This window comes from Pocillopora verrucosa, chromosome 6, assembly GCF_036669915.1.
Source record: "Pocillopora verrucosa isolate sample1 chromosome 6, ASM3666991v2, whole genome shotgun sequence".
Lineage (NCBI taxonomy): Eukaryota > Metazoa > Cnidaria > Anthozoa > Scleractinia > Pocilloporidae > Pocillopora > Pocillopora verrucosa.
The window spans coordinates 21469136-21488807 of record NC_089317.1 but is presented as its reverse complement, the minus strand read 5'-3'; the positions used below and the strand labels follow the sequence as shown (position 1 = coordinate 21488807).

Genomic DNA, 19672 nt, shown 5'->3' with positions numbered 1-19672 from the left:
TGATCACTGTTTCTCGATCATTGAAATTATTTTTTATCACGGCAATGAACTCCAAGAAGTTAAAAAACAAGATTAAAATTTTACTATGAAATAAAAAATAATTGAGACTTAATAAACGTCAGCAAGGTATATAATCATTATCTTCTCTGGTGGAATATACGGATAATTATATCATACCCAAGCAAGTTTGGACGTGTTCCTGACCTTTGCCATAGAGAAAGAATTGTTGCTCTTTAAGAGGATTTAAAAATAACTGTTTCATAAAAAAACATTTACTAGGGCGCTTTGGCAAAACTGCTCTAGAAACAAGTCTAGACAATTGGCTTTTAATTTGCGCTATTTTTAGCAATCTGATGGACATGTATGTAAACAAGTCAGAGTTAAAAAAAACCGAGCTGTAGAGACCTGCCAGATTTCTTGTGCGATTGTAAAACAAGGGCGATTTATACATCTCTGAAAAAAAAGGTTAACTCTCTTCTTATGACTTTCCTGTGCTTCACAGACAATGGAAAGTAAAACACAAAATGCTCTGCTCATGAACGCGGTCACGCAATGATTCACACAACGCCACGTGACAACCTTTCCAGTTGTACGCCTCGTTGTTATAGATATAGTTAGCGAGGGACTGGAGATGAGACATTCAAAAGATGGCGGCAAAGTATGGGAAAAGTTTTCAGTTGTCCTTACAACGTGTTTCCGAGTCGCAAATCTAGTCGTATACGTAAGTTTTCGGAAAGTTTTACTGTAGAATCAGTTAATGGAAATGGATGTAAGGAAATCGTAAGTATACATTTTTTTCTGCCTTCGATTACTCTAAAAGTAGTTTACAGTTTGTCAACGGAGATTAGTAATCATTGAACGGTACCTCATAAATTTTCAGACGAGGCTCAGTTAGGCTTCTTCAGAGCGTACTATGTGGTTGTGCGTGATCAAGATTTAAAATTAGAAATACAATCGCTGTGCGAGTTCAATGTGCGTGTCTATGAAGAACAATCTCGTTGATCGCGATCTAGTGTGGTCAATCGACTTGAATCTGCCCCAATTATAGAGATAATTGATTTATTTCCTTAAGATTGTGTGGTTTGTAATTCCCGTTCTGTTCAAAACAGAGGAGATCCATTCCAAGTTGATCCATTACCGAAAACATTTTATCATCCATCAAAACAACGAGAGCTATCCGAGGACGAAAGAAAGGTAAAACGTAGCAAATGCTGGCGATATCTTTTGAAATTCGGAGTATTCGGCTATTCAGTTTGAAAGGCGTTTTTTAAGAGAAATAAATCTACGGTATTCACGACAAAACTGAACAACTTGACTTGAGAAGTTATTGGGTAAAAAAAAATTTGATGATCGATAATTAGTCAAATTGATCAAGAGAATTCATGCATAATATAATTACCTTGTTACTGAATATACTGTAATTATATCAGTGCTTGCGTGTACTGCATTCTAAAATGACTTTTTTTAATTATTGATCCATTACTCAAATATATTATTACCTGTAAAACACAATCTTGTAAGCTGCCATTACATGCGACATGAACAGTACTCCCTTCCATATCCTGAAGCTTGCAGACATACAGTTCTGCAAAAAAGATTAAAGAGGAAATTTTGTCTCTATTATTTTTTTTTTCCACTGCAATGTGATTTTCAAAATTATAATCACTGGAATTATAATAAGGAAAGCAATGGTTATATCTACAATATATATATATATTTATAAGCAATGGTTATGTATCCACAAGCCAGATGAATGTACCCATATCAAGTAGAATGAAATTCATTGAAAAAAATTGTACATTGCATTAAAATATTTCTTACAACTGACAAAAGGAAATACATTTCCAGCAAATTTCAATTCTGAATGTAGTTGTGGAAACAACATTGTTTGGTAATAGTGCACTGTTTATATATTACTGTCCAACTATTGTTACTGAAATAACTTATATAAAACTAACCAATTCAATTACAAGAAACAAGCATTGAATTCCTTTCAATTCTTTATCATCGTTGCTTACTTTGGTATTAAATACTGTTTTACAGAATCATGTTTAGCAGAAATCAGTTCACTTCACACCCTGATTTTCTACTTTTGCCTATGTGACCCATTGGTAACAGTAGTAGTACACAGTATATAGCTGTAGTTTCCCTCTACATATCTACAATTTTGCATTAGGTAATCTGTTTATATGTTTCATTTGTTTAAGCTTTGTCTTAGCCCAGATAATAAAATGGAACACTTTATCAAAAACCCTGAGGATGAAAAATTCCTTCGTAAGACAAATCAGATGAGGATACACGAAATACCAACAAGAGAAAATGGAACTACAGTGATGGACCATTCATCTTCATCCAAATTTGATGAGTCCTGGCCAAGTACAGAGCGAGCAATGGTATCAACTCCTGAAGTAGACACTGAAACCACAGAAACAAAGACCCCCTCCAGTGAAGGAGGAACAGGCTTTACAAGGCAGCTTCTTCCCAACTCCACTTTAGCCAGGTAACATTTCTTGGTGGGTTACTGACATTTGAAGCTTGAACACCAACAAAGAGGGTTTCATTTTGGTTTACAATTATCCTACTAGGATGAATCTATAATTTTAATCAACTGCTAATCCATCTCATTTTTAACAGGTATATACACCGATTCCGTAATAATCCACCATCAAGCCGTCAGGAGCGAGATAGGATGTATTTGGACAGTGGTGAAGGAGGAGAATTCTGGTGGCTGTCTCCTTCTCCTCCAAGTAGCTCCACACCCAAAGATGGAACTCCAAAAGAGAGAAACCTGCCTTTCCCACCTCAGAGTCTCTCTCCAAAATGGAAAAGAACTACTGCCAGGAGGACTAGTTCATCTCCAACATCTCCAGTATCAGTGAGTAAAAATGCTTCCAACAATTTTAATGCTTTAAAATGTGCATTTCTCTATTAAAATTAAGAGCCTATTTCATGTACAGAAAGATCAAGTTACAGTTCTTCATATCAACATTTTTCAAAGTGGCTGTTTGTCAGACAAAATGCATGAGATGGTTACTCCAACAATATTTTATCCGCCAGTGAAAGAAGAAAAAAGTGCACAAAACCAAATCCATAATACCCATTACCACAAAGAGGAAAGAGCATTTCTTTAATAAAACAAAATGGAAAAGTTCAACTCACTTCAACATAAGACCCTAAACAATAAGTGATTAACATATTACAGTTTGTTAGATGACCACAGAACACAGGTCACCAATCAAACGTCTGTCACTAAAAATTTGGCCTCATACTTTTTTACAACTCATCAAGGCAACAAAATCTGTCACAGCTCCACAAATCAATAATGTTAAAAGGCAACTTAGGATCAAAACAGAAGATTAAAAACAATTCACATTATTGCTAAGCGAGCTCTCAGGTCTGCTGACCAACTTCTAGGGAATTTCCAAAATTCGAGGAATTTTTAATTTTAGACACTGTCTCCACTAGAGGTATTTGTTCTACATTTATTTTTTTTTTTGGTAATGGTTATGATTAATTGGTAACAGGACTGAGTGGAGTCTAATTCTGTTTGGAATCATACTTGTGATAGACAAATCAGGCTCCCGCTTTGCAGTTGTCCAATTTTGCTCATCACTTGTATGATTACAGACCAAATTGAACTCCACTCAGTCCTATTACCATTATTTGTCATGCTCTGCAGAAAACCAGAAGTACTTTGTCACCTTCAACCAAGTCATCGTTTGATGGACTTGACCTTCAGACAGCAGAACTACAACAGAGAGCCAAAGCACTGCTAGAGAAAAGGTTATTTACCTACTGAATGTGATGTTGATTGATGAAATACATATAACAGGAGTGCATCATGTTTCAGACTTAAAAGATCTTGAACAGATCATGGGAAAACAGAAAAGACCAGTGGAATTTCAAAGTATCATTTCCAAGCCTGGAATGTTGTGGAAAGTGATTGAAAATGACTTAAGTTGATATTTCTTAGAACAAATTTGAACCAGAAATACTATGAAATATAATTCCTTCAAGAGTCTAAATAGCGAAATGTACATGTAGATCCCGTGTAGGACTTAACACACAAAAATATCATATCATGATTACACTGCATTCAAAGATAATGTTTTAACATTACAGTGAAAGCACACTGGAAACATCTTCAACTGATCTTCCCATTCCATCAAGAAGGGCCCATCAGGAGGCTCCCAAGAAGAAACCCCCTAAAGAAGCACCATTCCAAGCTCCCTCGAAACCAGCCCCAATACAACTCACAGACAACTTGACTCAACGTCAGCCTCATTCTGCTCCTCCTCCAGAGGAAGATATCTTATATCAATGGAGACTGGCAAGAAAAATAGAAAGAGCTCAAGAACATGTGACAAAACGGGGCTTGCAAGAAGTACTTTTTGTTAGAACCCTCTCAACCTAGATTTATTGGTGCTAGACTAGAGGAGTCTCTGGGTTTGTTTGGTAAGGCAAGAATACCCAAACCCACTTCAGCTCTGTGTCCATCTGAGAGGGATTTTCTAGATCCACAATCAGGATTAGAAGTATCTGATCTTCCTTCAACCAGGATGCAAACAAGGCTTGAAACACCTTTGACACTTTTGGCTGATCAAGAAGGGAGGTCTGCTAGATTAATACCACCTCATCCCAGCACCATGCTTCTACCTGGAGCACCTGTGGTGAGTGCTGGTGCTGCACAGGGTTCACAGCCTATAACTGAGACTGAAAATGATGCTCATGGGTCTGGACCAAGAACAAGTGTGCCTTCTTCTGAAAAAATCACAAGACAAGAAATTTTGGGGCAAGGGCAGTCCAAGCTGGTCCAGGAACAGATGCAATTTGCACAAGCAGATGTACCATCTCATGTGCATCTTTCATGTGATATCTTGCCATGTCCTCATCAAAGGGCTCTAATTGAAAAAGGAAGGTCTGATCCAACAGTGAAACTCCCACTGAGTTACCCAGTAGTGGAGTTAATGAAGGAAGAACTTGCCTTACCAGAAAGAGATCTTGACAGAGTTAACAAACCAAGTAGAAAAACAGTAAGAGAATCTCACAAGAAGCATCAGTTAAGGGGAAAAGATACAACTGAGGACAAACAGAAGAGTCAAATTGAGTCACACCATGTTGAACAAGATGGGCAGAAAAGAAGAGCACATATAAAAAAGAAACCAAAAAGGGAAGTCTCAAGGGAGACTACAGCCACCGATGTGTTGACTGGTGTTATTGGAGAGGTGATTAGCAAATACACTACAAGTCTAAAAGTTAACTACTTACAATCGCTCTAACAAAGGGCTAATGCTTAAAAGTCTGCTTTAAAACTCTCTACAGTGGCCCATTTACATTAAATTATATTTATCAAATACCCTAAGAGTCATTCAATTCCTTGATACTGAAACCCTGGAGAAGACCATTTGAGGAAGAACAGAAAATGGCACAGGGGGGTGGGGTTTGAGGGGATGATCGTATAAGCAAGGCTTCTGGTGGATTTTGGGTACAGGGTCATAAACTAACTCAAGGTGTTAGATGATCTTATGAAATCCGACTACCTAGACGTTGGTTCCTCTTAATATTATAAACATAAGATGAAAAGTGTACAGGAAGAGTGTGATTTTCAAGGGTATCTCTTTGACCTCTATTTAAATGTTATTTAGTCCATTCATTAGTGATCTATCAACATTACCTTGCTCCCATGCAACAACTTCCAAGCTCCCACAACATTCTCTATTACCAAAAAAGTCAGAATGTCAACCCTTTTAAGTTGAGCAATGCAACTATGCAACCACTGCACTAGTCTGAAAAAATGGAAAAAAAAACAATTTTTAACATTTAATCCCTGTTTTTTTTTCATTATTTAAGGTTGTCTCACAGAGACTCTTTGCCACTCCACAATCTTCCACAAGCAGTTTGACAATAAGTGATGACAGCTTACAGCAAAGAGAGTACCATGAAAAACACCACAAGGATACTGGTGAGGAAAAAACATTTTTCCATATATTTATTCTGCCTTTTTTTTGTTACTGCATTGCATTAGCAAGATCTATTTGGGTTTGTTTCATACTTTATCTCCAGAGGAAAACTCCAATCCTGACAGCAACTCAGATGATAATGAATTCCCCGATGATGAAGTGTTGAAGATCTTACGTCAGAGACAGAGAAAGTATAGAGACCAGCTTAGGTAACTGTTCCTAATAGTGACAGTGCCAAATGTATTTGACACTTTACACCCTAATATTAGTAGGTATATTCTCCACACTGTTCTCTATACAATTTTTAAGGTGCTGCCAAGGAGAATTTGTCTAACAATCAAGAGCTTCTTTAGTCTGTGATCATTTACTTTATTCTCATGACCTTCATGTGTGATTCTGGGGTGATATTGTAAGAAGAAATTAGAAGCAAGTCACCCTTAGGGGTTAAAGGGTTTATCAGCTTTTTACAGTAATTTGAAGAAAAACAGCTACTATTAATAGTTTAAAAAATGTATTGAAATTTGAAATGTCTAATATATTGTAATTATCCCTTTCACAGACAAATTGACAACATCTTAAATCAACAATCAAGTGATCAACCACCTGCTCGTAAAACAAAGGACAACTGAGATGACAGAGATTCTTTAATAAATGAGTTAAAAGTATTTATATTGATCAAATAAAATTATTTAATTTATTCACTGTGAATAAATCATCAATTATAAGATGCAGTTTCCTATGGTCATTACTTCTCCTATCTCTGTTGGAACTTATTGAAATGTAATCACTAAAGATCCAAGGACTTGAACAATACATTTATTATACCTAAATTGGATGAGTTTTCCCATTTGTTACTCTTTGTGTGCTTCACAATTCTACCAATATCAATTTTAAGGTTTTTCAAAATATGGTTTTAGTTTGGTAAGGGAAGGTCCATCAGGGCCTGTGCAAAAAAAAAGCTAGTCTAGAAGCAGGACCACATTAATAATGCTTTGGCACAAGTGGTTTTTTTTTTGTTGCCGGAAAGTATGAAGCATTGAGCAACGTGAGATGGCTGCTCTTCTCCTAGGGGTCTGGGACCGATCCCTGGCAAACTGCAACTTGTCTCAAATCTTTCAGGGGGTGGAAAAGTGTGTCTTGAGACTCTTATAATGAGGGCTTGCTCACGGACCAATTAAAAAAAAAACAACACAAATTTCCATCAACTGAAAAATAATTGAAACTCACTCAAGTCCAAGAGGACAAACCAATGTGAAATGAAATGGCATTAGAACTAAACAATCAAATAATAAAAACAACAAACCACATTTCCTATTCATAAAACTTGAAGGCTGATTGCCAAAAATGAGCAAAACAAAAAACGGTGAAGAGCAAAAACAAGCATTTTATGTAAAAAGGTGAAAAGCCAACTTAAAAGAATTGGAGAAAAAGACAAAAAACAACAACAACAAACAATTGCGCCGCTCCCTTTAAATCGTTGTCTTAAGTACTGTAATCCCTTAAAATGTATTTGTTTCCTGCGAGTTATTAAAGCAAATAAATTTAATTCCTTTGTCAAACAAGTTTTGTTCGGGACTCGCTGGCCCTATTCCCTTTTTGGTTTATAGCACATAATCCCAAAAAAAAAAACTCAGTCTAAGGAAGGTTCTAGGTTTGATGTATAGTTAAAATATGACTGGTAGTTGTTTAGTTTAACAAATTCTCACCATGCAGTTGGGTTACAAATCTAGTACTGACTGCACATTAGAGACTGATTCATCTGTACATTTCAAGGTAAAATGCACATTTATCTATTGCCTTAATAGTCAGTCAATAATAATCCATACCTACCTAACAGAAGTTGTTCAAGTGTTCATTTCACTTTGGAAATTCATTGCAAACTTCCTGTTCAACCCCTAAGGTTTCTAAGAGACTGGCACTGACTGCGTTGTCCGTTACGGGTCTGGCACTAGAGCTGAGCGCGCAAGAACTGCTGGTATAGAACAGAGTCCATCATGGCGTCCGGAGCCGGTGGAAAGAAGAAGGGCAAAGGCGCGATCGATCACGAGCAGATTATAATGCAATTCAATCAAATGAGGCAGGAGTACAGGGGTATTATGGGGAAAATAGGAGAGCTCGAAATGGAAGTCAATGAGCATGGGTGAGAACCGATTTAAAAATCTCTATTAAGATATGTCAAACTGATAAGCGTTACGGGAATGTCAAACAAAGTTGGACATTAAACCTTAGGTCTGCCTTGTATAAACTCTTTGAAGAAGTTGTAACATTTATGAAAGAAATTTTCGACGGCTTTCATCATTAATATACTTTACTATTGCCATTTTACCCCAAAATCGGTTTCACTGTTATCGACTCCACGTGGTTTTGATAGGCACACACCTAAAAACGTTATTCCCTTCCTTTAGTTCGCTGGGGATTTCTTTGGCAATTATTGAAGTAATTACACTTACGATTTTTAGTCAGTTACTGTGGTATTTGATGTTTTGATCCTTTGTCAAATCAAGTTTTCCCTCTTCGTCTTGTTTCGTTTTCTTTCGCAAGTTTAATTTCTAAGTAGCAAATGGCAGCCCCCTTTTTGACAGGCTGACTTGACCCTTTCACTCCCAAGATCTAATTAGTAGTCTCCTCACTATCTGCCATACAATTCTTATGATGGTAGTTCAGAGAATTTGGTATTGGATCAACTAATAATCCCATAATTGATATTCTTCTCTATTGTCATCACCTAGCTACTTGATATTGTATTGATATTGTAAGGAGAAATTCTGTCTTGGTCCCTGTGAGAGTGAAATGGTTAAGGCATAAAAGTAGAATTGGGGTATTGAAATATAAATATATAAAGTGAAAACATTTAGGCCTTAAGCTAGATTACCTCTTGTTTGTAGCCTGCAGATCCGCAAGGTTTCAGTGGAAATTAAGAGTAATTGTGAGTCTCTGACTTGAAAATAATTGGCTTTCATGTTCTATTTTAATTCTTTACAATAGGTTCTTTTCCAAATCATGAGTTTCTGGTCAAGAGAGAAAATAAGCAAAGAACAAATTATAACAGTTTGCAAAAAAGATACTCAGCTGAAACATTCCCAAACACTTGATGAAAGTGGTAATTAATTTACCAAACTCTTTCTATTTGTAGCATTGTGATTGAGGCACTGAAAGGTGTAGAGCCTGATAGACGCTGCTTCCGAATGATTGGTGGAGTATTGGTGGAGAGGACAGTCAAGGATGTACTCCCAGCACTGGAAAACAACAAAGAACAGGTTAGGACATTTTCCTGCAGAACTAGAAGGGGACATAAAGGTTATCATACAGAATGATGCAGATGCCAAGATGTTTGGTGACTCTTCCAGAATATCATGCGAGTTAGTTTTAGAGCATCCCCTACAGTTTCATCAGGTTTTCCCTAAAAGTTTGGTAGTAAACATTTTATGCCTGGATGGAGAGGCACTGTAAAAGTTATATCTTATCCCTAAGAACTCAGCTTGGTGCTTACATGCCAATCTTTTGATCCTGATCTGTTTTATTCCCTTGGCCCCAGTTTTTCAAAGGTGGATGGCACTATCTACTGGATAAAACTCTATCCAATGGATAATGCAATACATTTTGCTATCACTTATCTGTTGGATAGCATTCTGAGCCCTTTATACAACTGGGCCCTGGAGTTTATCAGTCTTGGTACAGTAAAAGTACTACTCAGTGATAGCAGGCGTCAAACAAACTTTACATCCCTTTCAACCTTGCATTCTCCATTCATACTTTATGGTAATTGTTTACATGCAAACCATGTAAGTCATACGTTAAAAGGGCAAGTATGGGAATGTGTAACTTTCAGTGAGGACCAAGATGTTTAATAGATATTTATTGTCTACTGTATGTACAAAGAGTTTCAGAATTGATTTCAAGTGACATTTAATGGATTTAAATGGCTTATGCACTTTGATAGCAAAAGGAATCATTTCCAATTGGTTGTTAATCATTTACATGGTTTCACACAGTCTAATCAACCAAAAAGATTTGGACTTCACTTTCACACCACAGTTGAGAACAACTGTTCACAAATACAGAGAGATTTTTGCAAATAAAGGTTTAAATTTTCGAGGGTGGTAAAGGAGAGTGTGGCCATTTGCCCCTTTAACTCCCAGATCAATTTTGTAGTTCTCCTTACTGTCAACCATACAATTCTTATAATGTTAGTTCAGAGAATTTAGTAGCAGATCAATTATCCCAAATTGATCTTTTTCTTTATTCTCATCAATTATCTGGTTGATATTGTATAGATAGTGTAAGGAGAAATTCTGTCTTGGTCACCCATGGGAGTTAAAGGGTTAACTGACCTATCACAGTGCCAATGAGAAAAAGGGATAAAATAAAAATGATTTCTCTCTCACTGTGATGTTCATCTTCAGATTTCAGGCCTCATTAACAAGTTAAAAGACACTCTCACTGCCAAAGAGCAAGAACTTACGGCATTCAAAGATAAACACAACATCCGTGTCAAGGGAGAGAGAGAAAGTCAATCTGAGGATTCTGTACAGACTGCTGATAAGACTTCAGGAGTTCTGGTGGCACAGGACAATTCATAAGATGAAGGGAACAATATTTATTGATGTTCTGATGCATGGAAAGCTTCAGTGGACACAGTAGCTAGTGTGGCAAGCATTTAATACACTGACTCAAGTGAAACCATTCCAAAGATTCCCTCCCAAGTTTAAATGTTAATCTTAGTTTTTGCACAGGACACTCCATTTTGAACAAACAGACAGATTTTTCTCACAGTGAGTACAACACAAATTATGTTAGTGAGAAGATTGAAAGACATTGTCACCTAGTGGACATTTTACATATAGTTTTCAAGTCAATAGCTTTGTGATAGATTAGAAATTCTAATACAAGTGTGAGTTATAGAGAGTGGTACACAAATCAGTGTAATTATATTCTTTCTAGATCCTTTATTTTACCTGCAGACTTGAGATATGGTCATTTGTCTTTCAAAGTCAATAATTTAAATGAACCATTATTTTGGCCCCTATAAAGTTTAAAGATGTTCTATCTTCTTGCTTTTGTTTGTCAGCTTCTTATTCAAATCATTTAAAGGATACATAAATGTTTGCACCTAGTTAAATAATTAAGTGGGGCCTAGACTTTATGTAATGATTAAGTGAATCTATGTTTCTGTAAGAAACACAAGGTTTTTTTTCCCTGTGTATATTGCCAAGTTAGGAATAAATAATTTGAAATACCTTTGGACTCACTAGAATATAATAAAAATCATTATCCTGAATCTGTCCATGTTGCCTTTAATCATTAAAAAAAAAAACTATCTAATAGCCCCTTCAAAGTAGAAGCGAATGGCTCCTCTTCAAAGTGGCACTTTGTAATTAAATTTTTTTTTTTGAAGAAAAGACGTTTGGTGGCAGGGGAATTGACCGAATTGTTGGAGATTCAAAGGAGAAAACTTATATTTGCTTATTTGAAATTCTTTAACCTGTTGATGAAATCATTTATAGATGAAAACAGTGTGTAACTGTTTAATTAACATTACTTTTTTTGTTCCTAAAAACAACAGCAACCAAATAAGCTTTGTAATAATATATGCAAAATATTTTTTGTTGTGCACATAAAATATTAATAATGGCATAGGAAATAAAAAACTTTGAAAGATTACGAAAGAGAGGATTTGCATAAAAAAGGCTGCTGGCATAAATATCCTGCATGTTTTCATTTTTAGATTCAGACTGCCTTGATACTTTGAGAGTTTCAATTTCACAACTTAAAATATTGTATAATCAAAAGAAATCTAGGGCCTTAGGTCTTTGTGTAACTTTAGGTTGTTTCTTTCTCTGCTGCAGTTGGCCAGAAGCTGTGGATGCTGCAGCAGTCGTTTTTTATAACTAAAGGTGTTCTTTGAGGTTGAGGTGGTGACTTGAGTAACCCTTGAGGAGGTGTCTTCTCTGCATCAAATGGAATATTTGGGCTTTCCTTTCAAACTACGTTATAATCTGCTAAGAAAAAGTGGCACAAATGAAAGGTTTCAAGAGGTGTTGCCTTAATGGGCTTTGATGCTGCACCCCTCCCTGGAGGGTAGCAAAAGGGGGGGGGGGGGGTCCTAATCCCGTTTAATGAACTAATTTTTAGAAAATTTACATGTAACTATATAAGAGGGAAAATTTCAAATCTCCCTTCTTATGTTCAAGATTTCAGGGAAATTTAAAAAAAAATTTTTGGGAAGCAAATCATGTTTAACACAGATTCAAAACTTCTCGAGTCATGCTCCCCTTTCTGTGAAATTCAGTATTACACATAATTTTTGCCTTATCACACATCACATTCAAACCCTTTACCACTCTCTCCCAAGCCAGAGAAGGGCAAAGTTGATTTCTACACTAAAATGCCACCCAAACTATAATACTACCTGAGCCACATACATTATTTCATTACCAATAATTGAACTGAACAAGGATGAGTTTGTTCTGACTTGAAAAAGAACCCCAACTTTTCAATGGTAATTTGCACTGACCTTGTGTTGTGTGTGAAGTATTTTTTGGACACCTCTATGCCTGACTCTTTTCCTTGTTCCCTTTGAGGTTCGGATCCAGGCAGTTGAACCTACACAAATTATCGCATTATGTATTCACTGATAACAAATACAGAGAAATCATTTCGCATCTTGTTCATAACCGTTGTCTTGAGATATTACAAAAACTAACAATTACATGAAATTGTACAATGTTTAATTCAATCAACAATCTTGACCTGCTGATTGTCTAGGAGCTTCTCTCTAGAGAGAATACCAAACACTCTAGTATGCAGGTGGCAGATGTGCCTGTACAAGTTGCAGAAAGGCAAATAAAAAATAATTACCTGTGCAAATTGACTATACTAATTTACATAACACATTTATACATGACAATCTTGCTACTATTTCACGCTAAAGAAAAATATACTGTTCCCAACCTTCAAATTACTGTTCCTTCGTGGCTCTGTTCTGGGTGTTTTAGCACTGCATCTTCGAACGAATGCTGGTGGAGTAGCATTCTTCTGAAACTTTGCAAAGGGCTGCTCAACCATGACATTGGCTCTATTCAAAACCATCATTTTCCACAGTTCTTAACAAGGTTTGATCATCTTTTTCAGTTGAATGTATTGTGTCACCAACAACACCAGAAGCATTATCCTCACTTACGTCATTAATAGCTTCTTATTGGAAGATTGATGTCTTCTTTTTTTTTTTCAGTAAGTAATTCTCCACCACCATTTTCATGGTTAATCACAGATCCTTCCTCATTCTCAATGGGAGATTTCTTCTTCTTCTTCTTCTTTTATCCTTAGGCTCAATGTTTTGCTCTGTATGAATTTCTTTTTCTTCAGAAGACAACTCAACATGACCTTCACTATCTTGCCTATTCTTTCTTTTTCTCCTTCCCTCTTCTCTTGTCTTCTATAGTAGCAAGTTCACTATTGTGATTACCCAGTTCCTCTTCTTTTTTATCATTAGAATCTTTAATCTTTTTACTCTTCTTTTTTTGTTTCCTTGGTGTGACTGTGATCTCTGTTGTTGTCTGATGACTCTTGCTCTTCAGTCTTTCTCTTTGATCCAACTTGGATCCCATTTGGGATTCTATCTTCTTGTACAGAATCCTCCACATGTTCTCCTATCAGACCATTTAGAAAGAGGACATTGGCAAATAAATAACGTCAAGTTTCCTATAATACACAAAGTTATAGGTTCAAACAATACAGAAAACAATAAAACTTATTCATGACATAGTATTACATGTAAAGACCTTGGCTCTGCTTGCCCTTGATGTTCTACAGTTCAGGAATAACTGTACTTAACCCTTTAAAGCCTAACATCAGTATGCATATTCTCTATACTGCTCTCCATACATTTCCTAAGATGCTGACAAGGAGAATTTGTTTCACTATCAATAACTTCTTTGGTTGGTGATCTCTTCCTTTATTCTTGTGACCTTAATTTTTGAGTCAGGGGTGATATTTTAAGGAGAAAATAGATGCTGGTCACTCTAAGGGTTCAAAGGTTGATATGAGAAAAAGGTTTCTGTTTTATTGTAAACTTCTGTTTACTTATGAAACTCTTGCATGTTAACCCTTTAACTCCCATGAGTGACCAAGACAGAATTTCTCCTTACAATATCAATACAATATCAACCAGAAAAGTGATGAGAATAAAGAAAGCTATCATTTGGGGATAATTAGTTGATCCAATATTAAATTCTCTGAACTAATGTTATAAGAATTGTATAGTTGACAGTAAGGAGAATTACAAATTTGGTCTTGGGAGTCAAAGGGTTAAGTGAAGAAACACAGAGAGATAAACAGGTTGCTTGACTGTATGTTTTACAGCAGGAAAGAGAGGGTGACGAAATATGGAAGAATCACTTGCATTGAACCAATAGACAAGTGCTAAATACCTGTTGATCGTTTCCTCAGACTGCAAAGAGATAAACACATAATAAATTAATAAATAAGTGATCAAATAAATGAAGCATGATCACATGAACAAAAAATATACAAAAAGTGAATTAACTAATACAGTAATGTTGCAACCTTTCTTTCAATGTCAACATATTATATGTACCAAGAAATGTGTCACACAAAAAACAGATCTCATTAGCAAAAGTCATTACCTCATAAGAGCTACTGTAATAGATCATTTTCATCATATTAAAATTCTAACAGGGACATGAGGCTTGGGGAATAAAACAAGAGAAATTCATTATTCATCCCTCAACCTTGATGTGATTTCTTTTGTTTTATCTGCCCGAGTCTCAGACAAAGTTTGAATTTTAATATATTGAAATGGCCTATTTTGATGGAATTGTATGGCAGGTAGATGAGGAAATTACAAGTCAATGATTTATAAAAAATAAATGAAAAAAGAAAAACTAAAACTTTCTTTCCAGTGCTTTTGGTTAAGGGTTGACTGCTTGGGCACCAGAAAGGGAAATAAATCAATGACTTTTTCATTCCCAAGAGTGATCAATAAGTTCCTTCTCCATACAGTAACAATACATTGTCAAGCAGAACAGAGAAGAGAAAATATAGAAATATCAAACAAGTGACTACATGTATTGTTTGATTTAACATCAAATTCTCAAAGGTTATATCAGAAGAAATGTGTGGCAGTCAATCATGAGAATTGAAAATGAGATCTTGGGAATTTCTTTGCCAAGTTGAACCCTCAATTCATATCTTGTTTCCTTATCAACTGAGCAGGAAGTAAGAGCATTTTTTGGATAAGGTGGATAATTAGAGCAAAAAAAAACTGTGTTCCCCATTATGGCCCTAACTGACTATTGATGATCCGTTGTTAGCTAGTCTTACCGTTTAGCCCAGTAAAAAAGTTTGATTCCTGTTCCTACCAAGGATATTTCTGTCACTTGCTAAAGAAAAATAATCTGTCAGCAGCAGAAGCAAAGTCAACCTTGAAAGTAAATAAAATAAAAAAGGGTCAGTATTCATCTCATTAAAATTAAACAAACAAACAAACAAACAAATTCAAGTATTTTATTGCCATCGAAATTTCAATAATATTTAAAATGAATAGTTAAAAATCCCTTAAAATTTTAAAAACAATTCTATGGTAGAGTGAGCCAGACCTTAATTTTAGAATTCTGCTGCTCCTCAGAGTCATCTGTCCCTTGTTGAACAAGGTGTTCAAACAAACTCTTTCCCACAGCACTGGTAACAGTTTTGCTAGGGAAAAAAATTCAATTCTCACGGTTAACCCTTTAAATGCCAAGATCTGATTGTTAATTCTCACCTCTAACTGGCAAACAATTCCATGTAAATAAGTTATGAGAATTTGGATCATAAAAACTTCTTCCTGATAAGTTTGGGTATTCTCATTACCTGGTGGCTGGATAATGTTCAGGACAAGTTACAAGTAAATCACTTCGGGAAGTTAAAGGGTTAAATTACAGCTTTGATAAGAACTAACAGGCACAAACAAGTAAAAAGGTAGCTTGAAAATGAGCTAGAGGATAAACATGCTAAGCTGATACCAATATCTGTAGGATCGACTACCCTCATCTCATCTCAATAAGGTTGGTAAAGGCAACACACCAAACACTTACAAAATGCAAAAGTAAAAATTACATGCTTCAATAAGTGCAATACAGAATAAAAAATCAGCCATACAGGTTGACATGCTCTTATTAATTAAGCTAATGAACTAATTTAAAGGCAATTCTTAAATTTGACCAGAGATGTAATATCAGGAATATCAGGGAGGAACTGGTTACAGTCTCTAGCAGTTCTTGAGAATGATGAAAATTTTAAAACTAAATTTGAACTTGAACCACCTATGGGGTATTCCTAATTATTCTCAGAAGAATGCTAGTCAATTGTGCAGATTTCTGTTTGATCAAATACAACATCAAAATTCTTACTTGCTTGAGTGTGTTGCAAGCAGGAAAAAAGGATCCAAGAGCTTAAGCACTGCACTGGCAGAAGCCTACAAACAGTACAGGTGAAAAAAAATATATATATATATAATCATAAAAAATAAACAAAATAAAATTACATACGTTACAACAGCACAAACAATTTATTGATAACATGATCATGGCATTTTACCTCTTCATCTAGTACACTTCCAAGTTCAGAGAGATACACTGACACCATGTGAAGTCGAATTCCATCAGGAACCTAAAATCACAATAGAAAAATTATTACTACACATGAGGTACCTTTTTTAAACTGTTGACTCCTAAGAAGGACTAGCATCTAATTTCTTTCCACAAATATAATATATCCTTTGAAACACATGTAGGTCACCAGATTGAAGGGAATGATCACAAAATAAAGAAACTCTTGCTGGGTATTTGCAAGGAAAATTTGTTTAATAATTAAGAACTTCAGTAGTTGGTGATCATTCCTTTATTCTAGCAACCTTTTTGTGTGATTCAGGGGTGATATTAATGGGGGAAATTGATGATGGTCACTCTTATGACATATCATTGAGAGTTACAGTAGTACAGCATAGAAATGAGTGGCAGCCACTCCTTCCTATACTGTATGGGATTCCAGTTTATTACAGGTTACCCTCAAGCATTTCAACAAGTTTCCCTAACAATTTTTGGACACCATTGCAACTCCTGGCATGGAGAGAATCATTATGGGGGTGGAGAGTCTTGCCCAAGAACACAAACACAATTATTCTGCCAGAGCTTGAAAGCCAATGCTACATTCTGCAGTCAAGAGAATCAAATATTAACCCACTGTGTATGAATAATATATGATCAGTTACCTTCAGACTACTTGGATTCATTGGTTCTTCATAAAAAATATTAACGACATCATTGACTAACCTAAAGAAGGAAAAATGAAGACAATTCAAACATTACAGACTGAAAAGTTTCTCTGCTGAAAAGTAGGCAGTTAGATGGCACAATAATTTCAAAAACTTACCTTTCCTCCCAACCAGCTTTTTCAGAAAATTGAAAGTTTCTTTCACAAAGAAACGGATGAGCTGAAAAAAAAAATTATTTATGTCAAAAAAGTCCCAAAGACAACTCAAAGAGGACACAAACCAACTAAAGCACCCAAATGCACAAGTGACCAAGTGTTATCATCTCAGTTGATAACACATAATTACCAAGTTGCAATTGGTTTGTTTCTATTCTAATATGTCAAGGCAGTGGGGTGCAGTTTTCTAGAACAATCAAAGATCATCACGAAGCAGTTAGATGCAATCTCTTGCTACTTTTTGCACTCCATTGACGACTGCACTAACAGACACTCTTGTCTTACATTACAGCTACAGTATATGCTATTTAATTATCCAGGCAGCCTGCTCCACTAAAATACACTTTCATTCTCTTGCAATTATCATTGTCCATCCACATTTGTTGCAAAAACTATAGCTGGTCAGTAAAGAGACAATCGACCCTCCTTCTCTCTCTCTCAATGATAGTGTGCCTTTCTTTCTCAAGTCCATAGGTGGTTTGATGACACTGTTCCACAACCAATTGAAAACTGCTCTACATTAATATTTTATCAAAAACTAACCATGTAAAACTTATCCAATCGCAGACGATCTATCCCATGCCATTCTCTTGCATTGTTTTAAAAAATGCCTTGATAAAAAGGACAGCTAAAAAGTAAAAATCAAAGAAGCAGATTGTGTGAGAAGAGTCAAATGAAACAATTTTACACCTTTGTTCTGGCAGCCAGCACACTGCTGAACTGCCTGCACTCCCCTTAACACACAACTGTTATGTATGATTAAAAAAATGCATCACTAAATTAAGCAATTAATAATAAACAAGAAAATTACATGCTTCTGATTGGCTGAAAACAAGTGCATTTTTCATGTGCAAAGTTGTCATATTAGTGCAAATTTTGTTCAATTACAATTTAAACCATGCAAGATATTGGGAGAACACGAGAAAAGTTTGTTAACAAGCCAGAGGCATATGGTTTGCAAACTTTTCAAGTAATCATTTTTAGCTACACCATATACATCTTACCTGATTGTTCATTCCTGAAACTGAGTATAAGTTTTGAAATATTTAAACCCAGTTCTTCCTGCCAACAAATTTAAAACTTGTAATTAATAATGAGGGGGCTTACATTAAATCTGTTCAATAATGGCTGGGAAGCTTGCTGTTTGAGGGGAGTTATGAGTGTGAGGGCTGCAAGAAAGAAAGAGGGAGAAAAGATAATAGCACACCACAATCCAAGGGGTTTGGTGTTTCTCATTTCACACCAGCAGGAAAAAAATAACCATATGCTTGCAATGCAATTCAGTTCTAATGTTTGCTCAACGGTATAGAGTTACCAAGTAAGCAATGATGCAATGTTTCTAAAGTTGATTATATCAGATTGGTTTTTATGGAAATACCTCGACCTAATAGAAGGCTTGTCCTGACATCCATCATGCAGTAAAATAGTCCCTTCCATAATTTTAAGCAAATCTACCACCTCAACACACCCTTCAAGGAAAAATAAATTATTCCTATCAATGTACTTAGATAACTCACATAATGCCATTGGATTCAATAATACGGTAACCACGTTCTTTCATCGCACTACACATACTGTCAATATTACTGAGACCTTACCACCACAATGTCCTCTTTATAGCATTGAGCGAATCCATGAAAACAACATCCATGCTTGAAAGTGGCGCATACATTTTTTGTACCATCTGTTTCACGTTTCTGCTAAAGAAATTTGTCATAACTTACCATGGCCATCCTTTTGGTTCGGCTCCTAATCCAGCCCCTAAGTTATTCAGGGCTTTATCTCTGATTTTCTTGTCGTTATTCGTCTTAGTTTCTTAGTCAAAATGCATCTTCTGCTCCTCCAGGGCCGCCATGGTTGGTTTATATGAAACACGTGCTGCTCAAGCGCATATAAATTTGGAGAAACCGCGGATTGCCGTTTTGAGATGAAATTTTTCTCTGTCGTGTAAGCGGTCTCGAGAAAGGGGCTCGACCAGAGTTGATTGAATCATCTACATCTTATTTAGAGAACAGACAAATTTTTTATTACGAAAAAACGAGACAAACTATACCGAAAAACAACTAAAAAAACATTTACGTCCCGGTACATAGGTTCTAAAACAAAATTCTATCTCGTCTGACTCAGTGTCAAACAGCAAATTTATGGGAACTTATTTGATTTAAAAAACTCCAGAACCTAATTATTTTCAAGGGGTTCATATACGAGGGTCTCATTGGGGTAAC

General features: G+C 35.8%; 3 protein-coding genes across 3 annotated transcripts; 2 read left to right on the top strand and 1 right to left on the bottom strand.

Annotated features, from left to right (window-relative positions):
* Positions 1-646: 646 nt before the first annotated feature.
* LOC131776324 (uncharacterized) lies at positions 647-6623 on the top strand. Its single transcript, XM_059092489.2, is given in 10 exon segments — positions 647-780; positions 1110-1194; positions 2208-2500; positions 2635-2875; positions 3680-3783; positions 4123-4374; positions 4376-5225; positions 5851-5962; positions 6064-6169; positions 6520-6623. Coding segments are annotated over 10 exon segments (2136 nt in total). The 5' UTR covers positions 647-757; the 3' UTR covers positions 6590-6623.
* Positions 6624-7945: 1322 nt separating this feature from the next.
* On the top strand, positions 7946-11047 carry LOC131776388 (prefoldin subunit 2). Its single transcript, XM_059092564.2, has 3 exons — positions 7946-8100; positions 9094-9217; positions 10364-11047. Exons 1-3 carry the CDS (start codon positions 7955-7957, stop codon positions 10538-10540), a joined length of 447 nt encoding a protein of 148 aa, XP_058948547.1. The 5' UTR covers positions 7946-7954; the 3' UTR covers positions 10541-11047.
* Positions 11048-11569: 522 nt separating this feature from the next.
* Positions 11570-19180, bottom strand: LOC131776382 (ribosomal RNA processing protein 1 homolog A-like). The gene is given in 24 exon segments (XM_066168986.1): positions 11570-11836; positions 11838-11956; positions 12475-12499; positions 12501-12563; positions 12912-13055; positions 13057-13154; positions 13207-13270; positions 13273-13383; positions 13385-13486; positions 13488-13609; positions 14369-14409; positions 15303-15322; positions 15324-15371; positions 15373-15402; positions 15578-15674; positions 16370-16434; positions 16557-16628; positions 17230-17290; positions 17391-17406; positions 17409-17451; positions 17991-18040; positions 18043-18075; positions 18452-18509; positions 19172-19180. Coding segments are annotated over 24 exon segments (1584 nt in total). The 3' UTR covers positions 11570-11743.
* Between the last annotated feature and the right edge of the window lie 492 nt (positions 19181-19672).

Bases quoted from the DNA above. Each gene is read 5' to 3' on its own strand.
- LOC131776388 (XM_059092564.2), top strand. From the start codon at position 7,955: ATGGCGTCCGGAGCCGGTGGAAAGAAGAAGGGCAAAGGCGCGATCGAT. The intron at 8,101-9,093 runs GTGAGAACCGAT...TTCTATTTGTAG, and splicing joins ATGGAAGTCAATGAGCATGG to CATTGTGATTGAGGCACTGA. The intron at 9,218-10,363 runs GTTAGGACATTT...GTTCATCTTCAG, and splicing joins TGGAAAACAACAAAGAACAG to ATTTCAGGCCTCATTAACAA.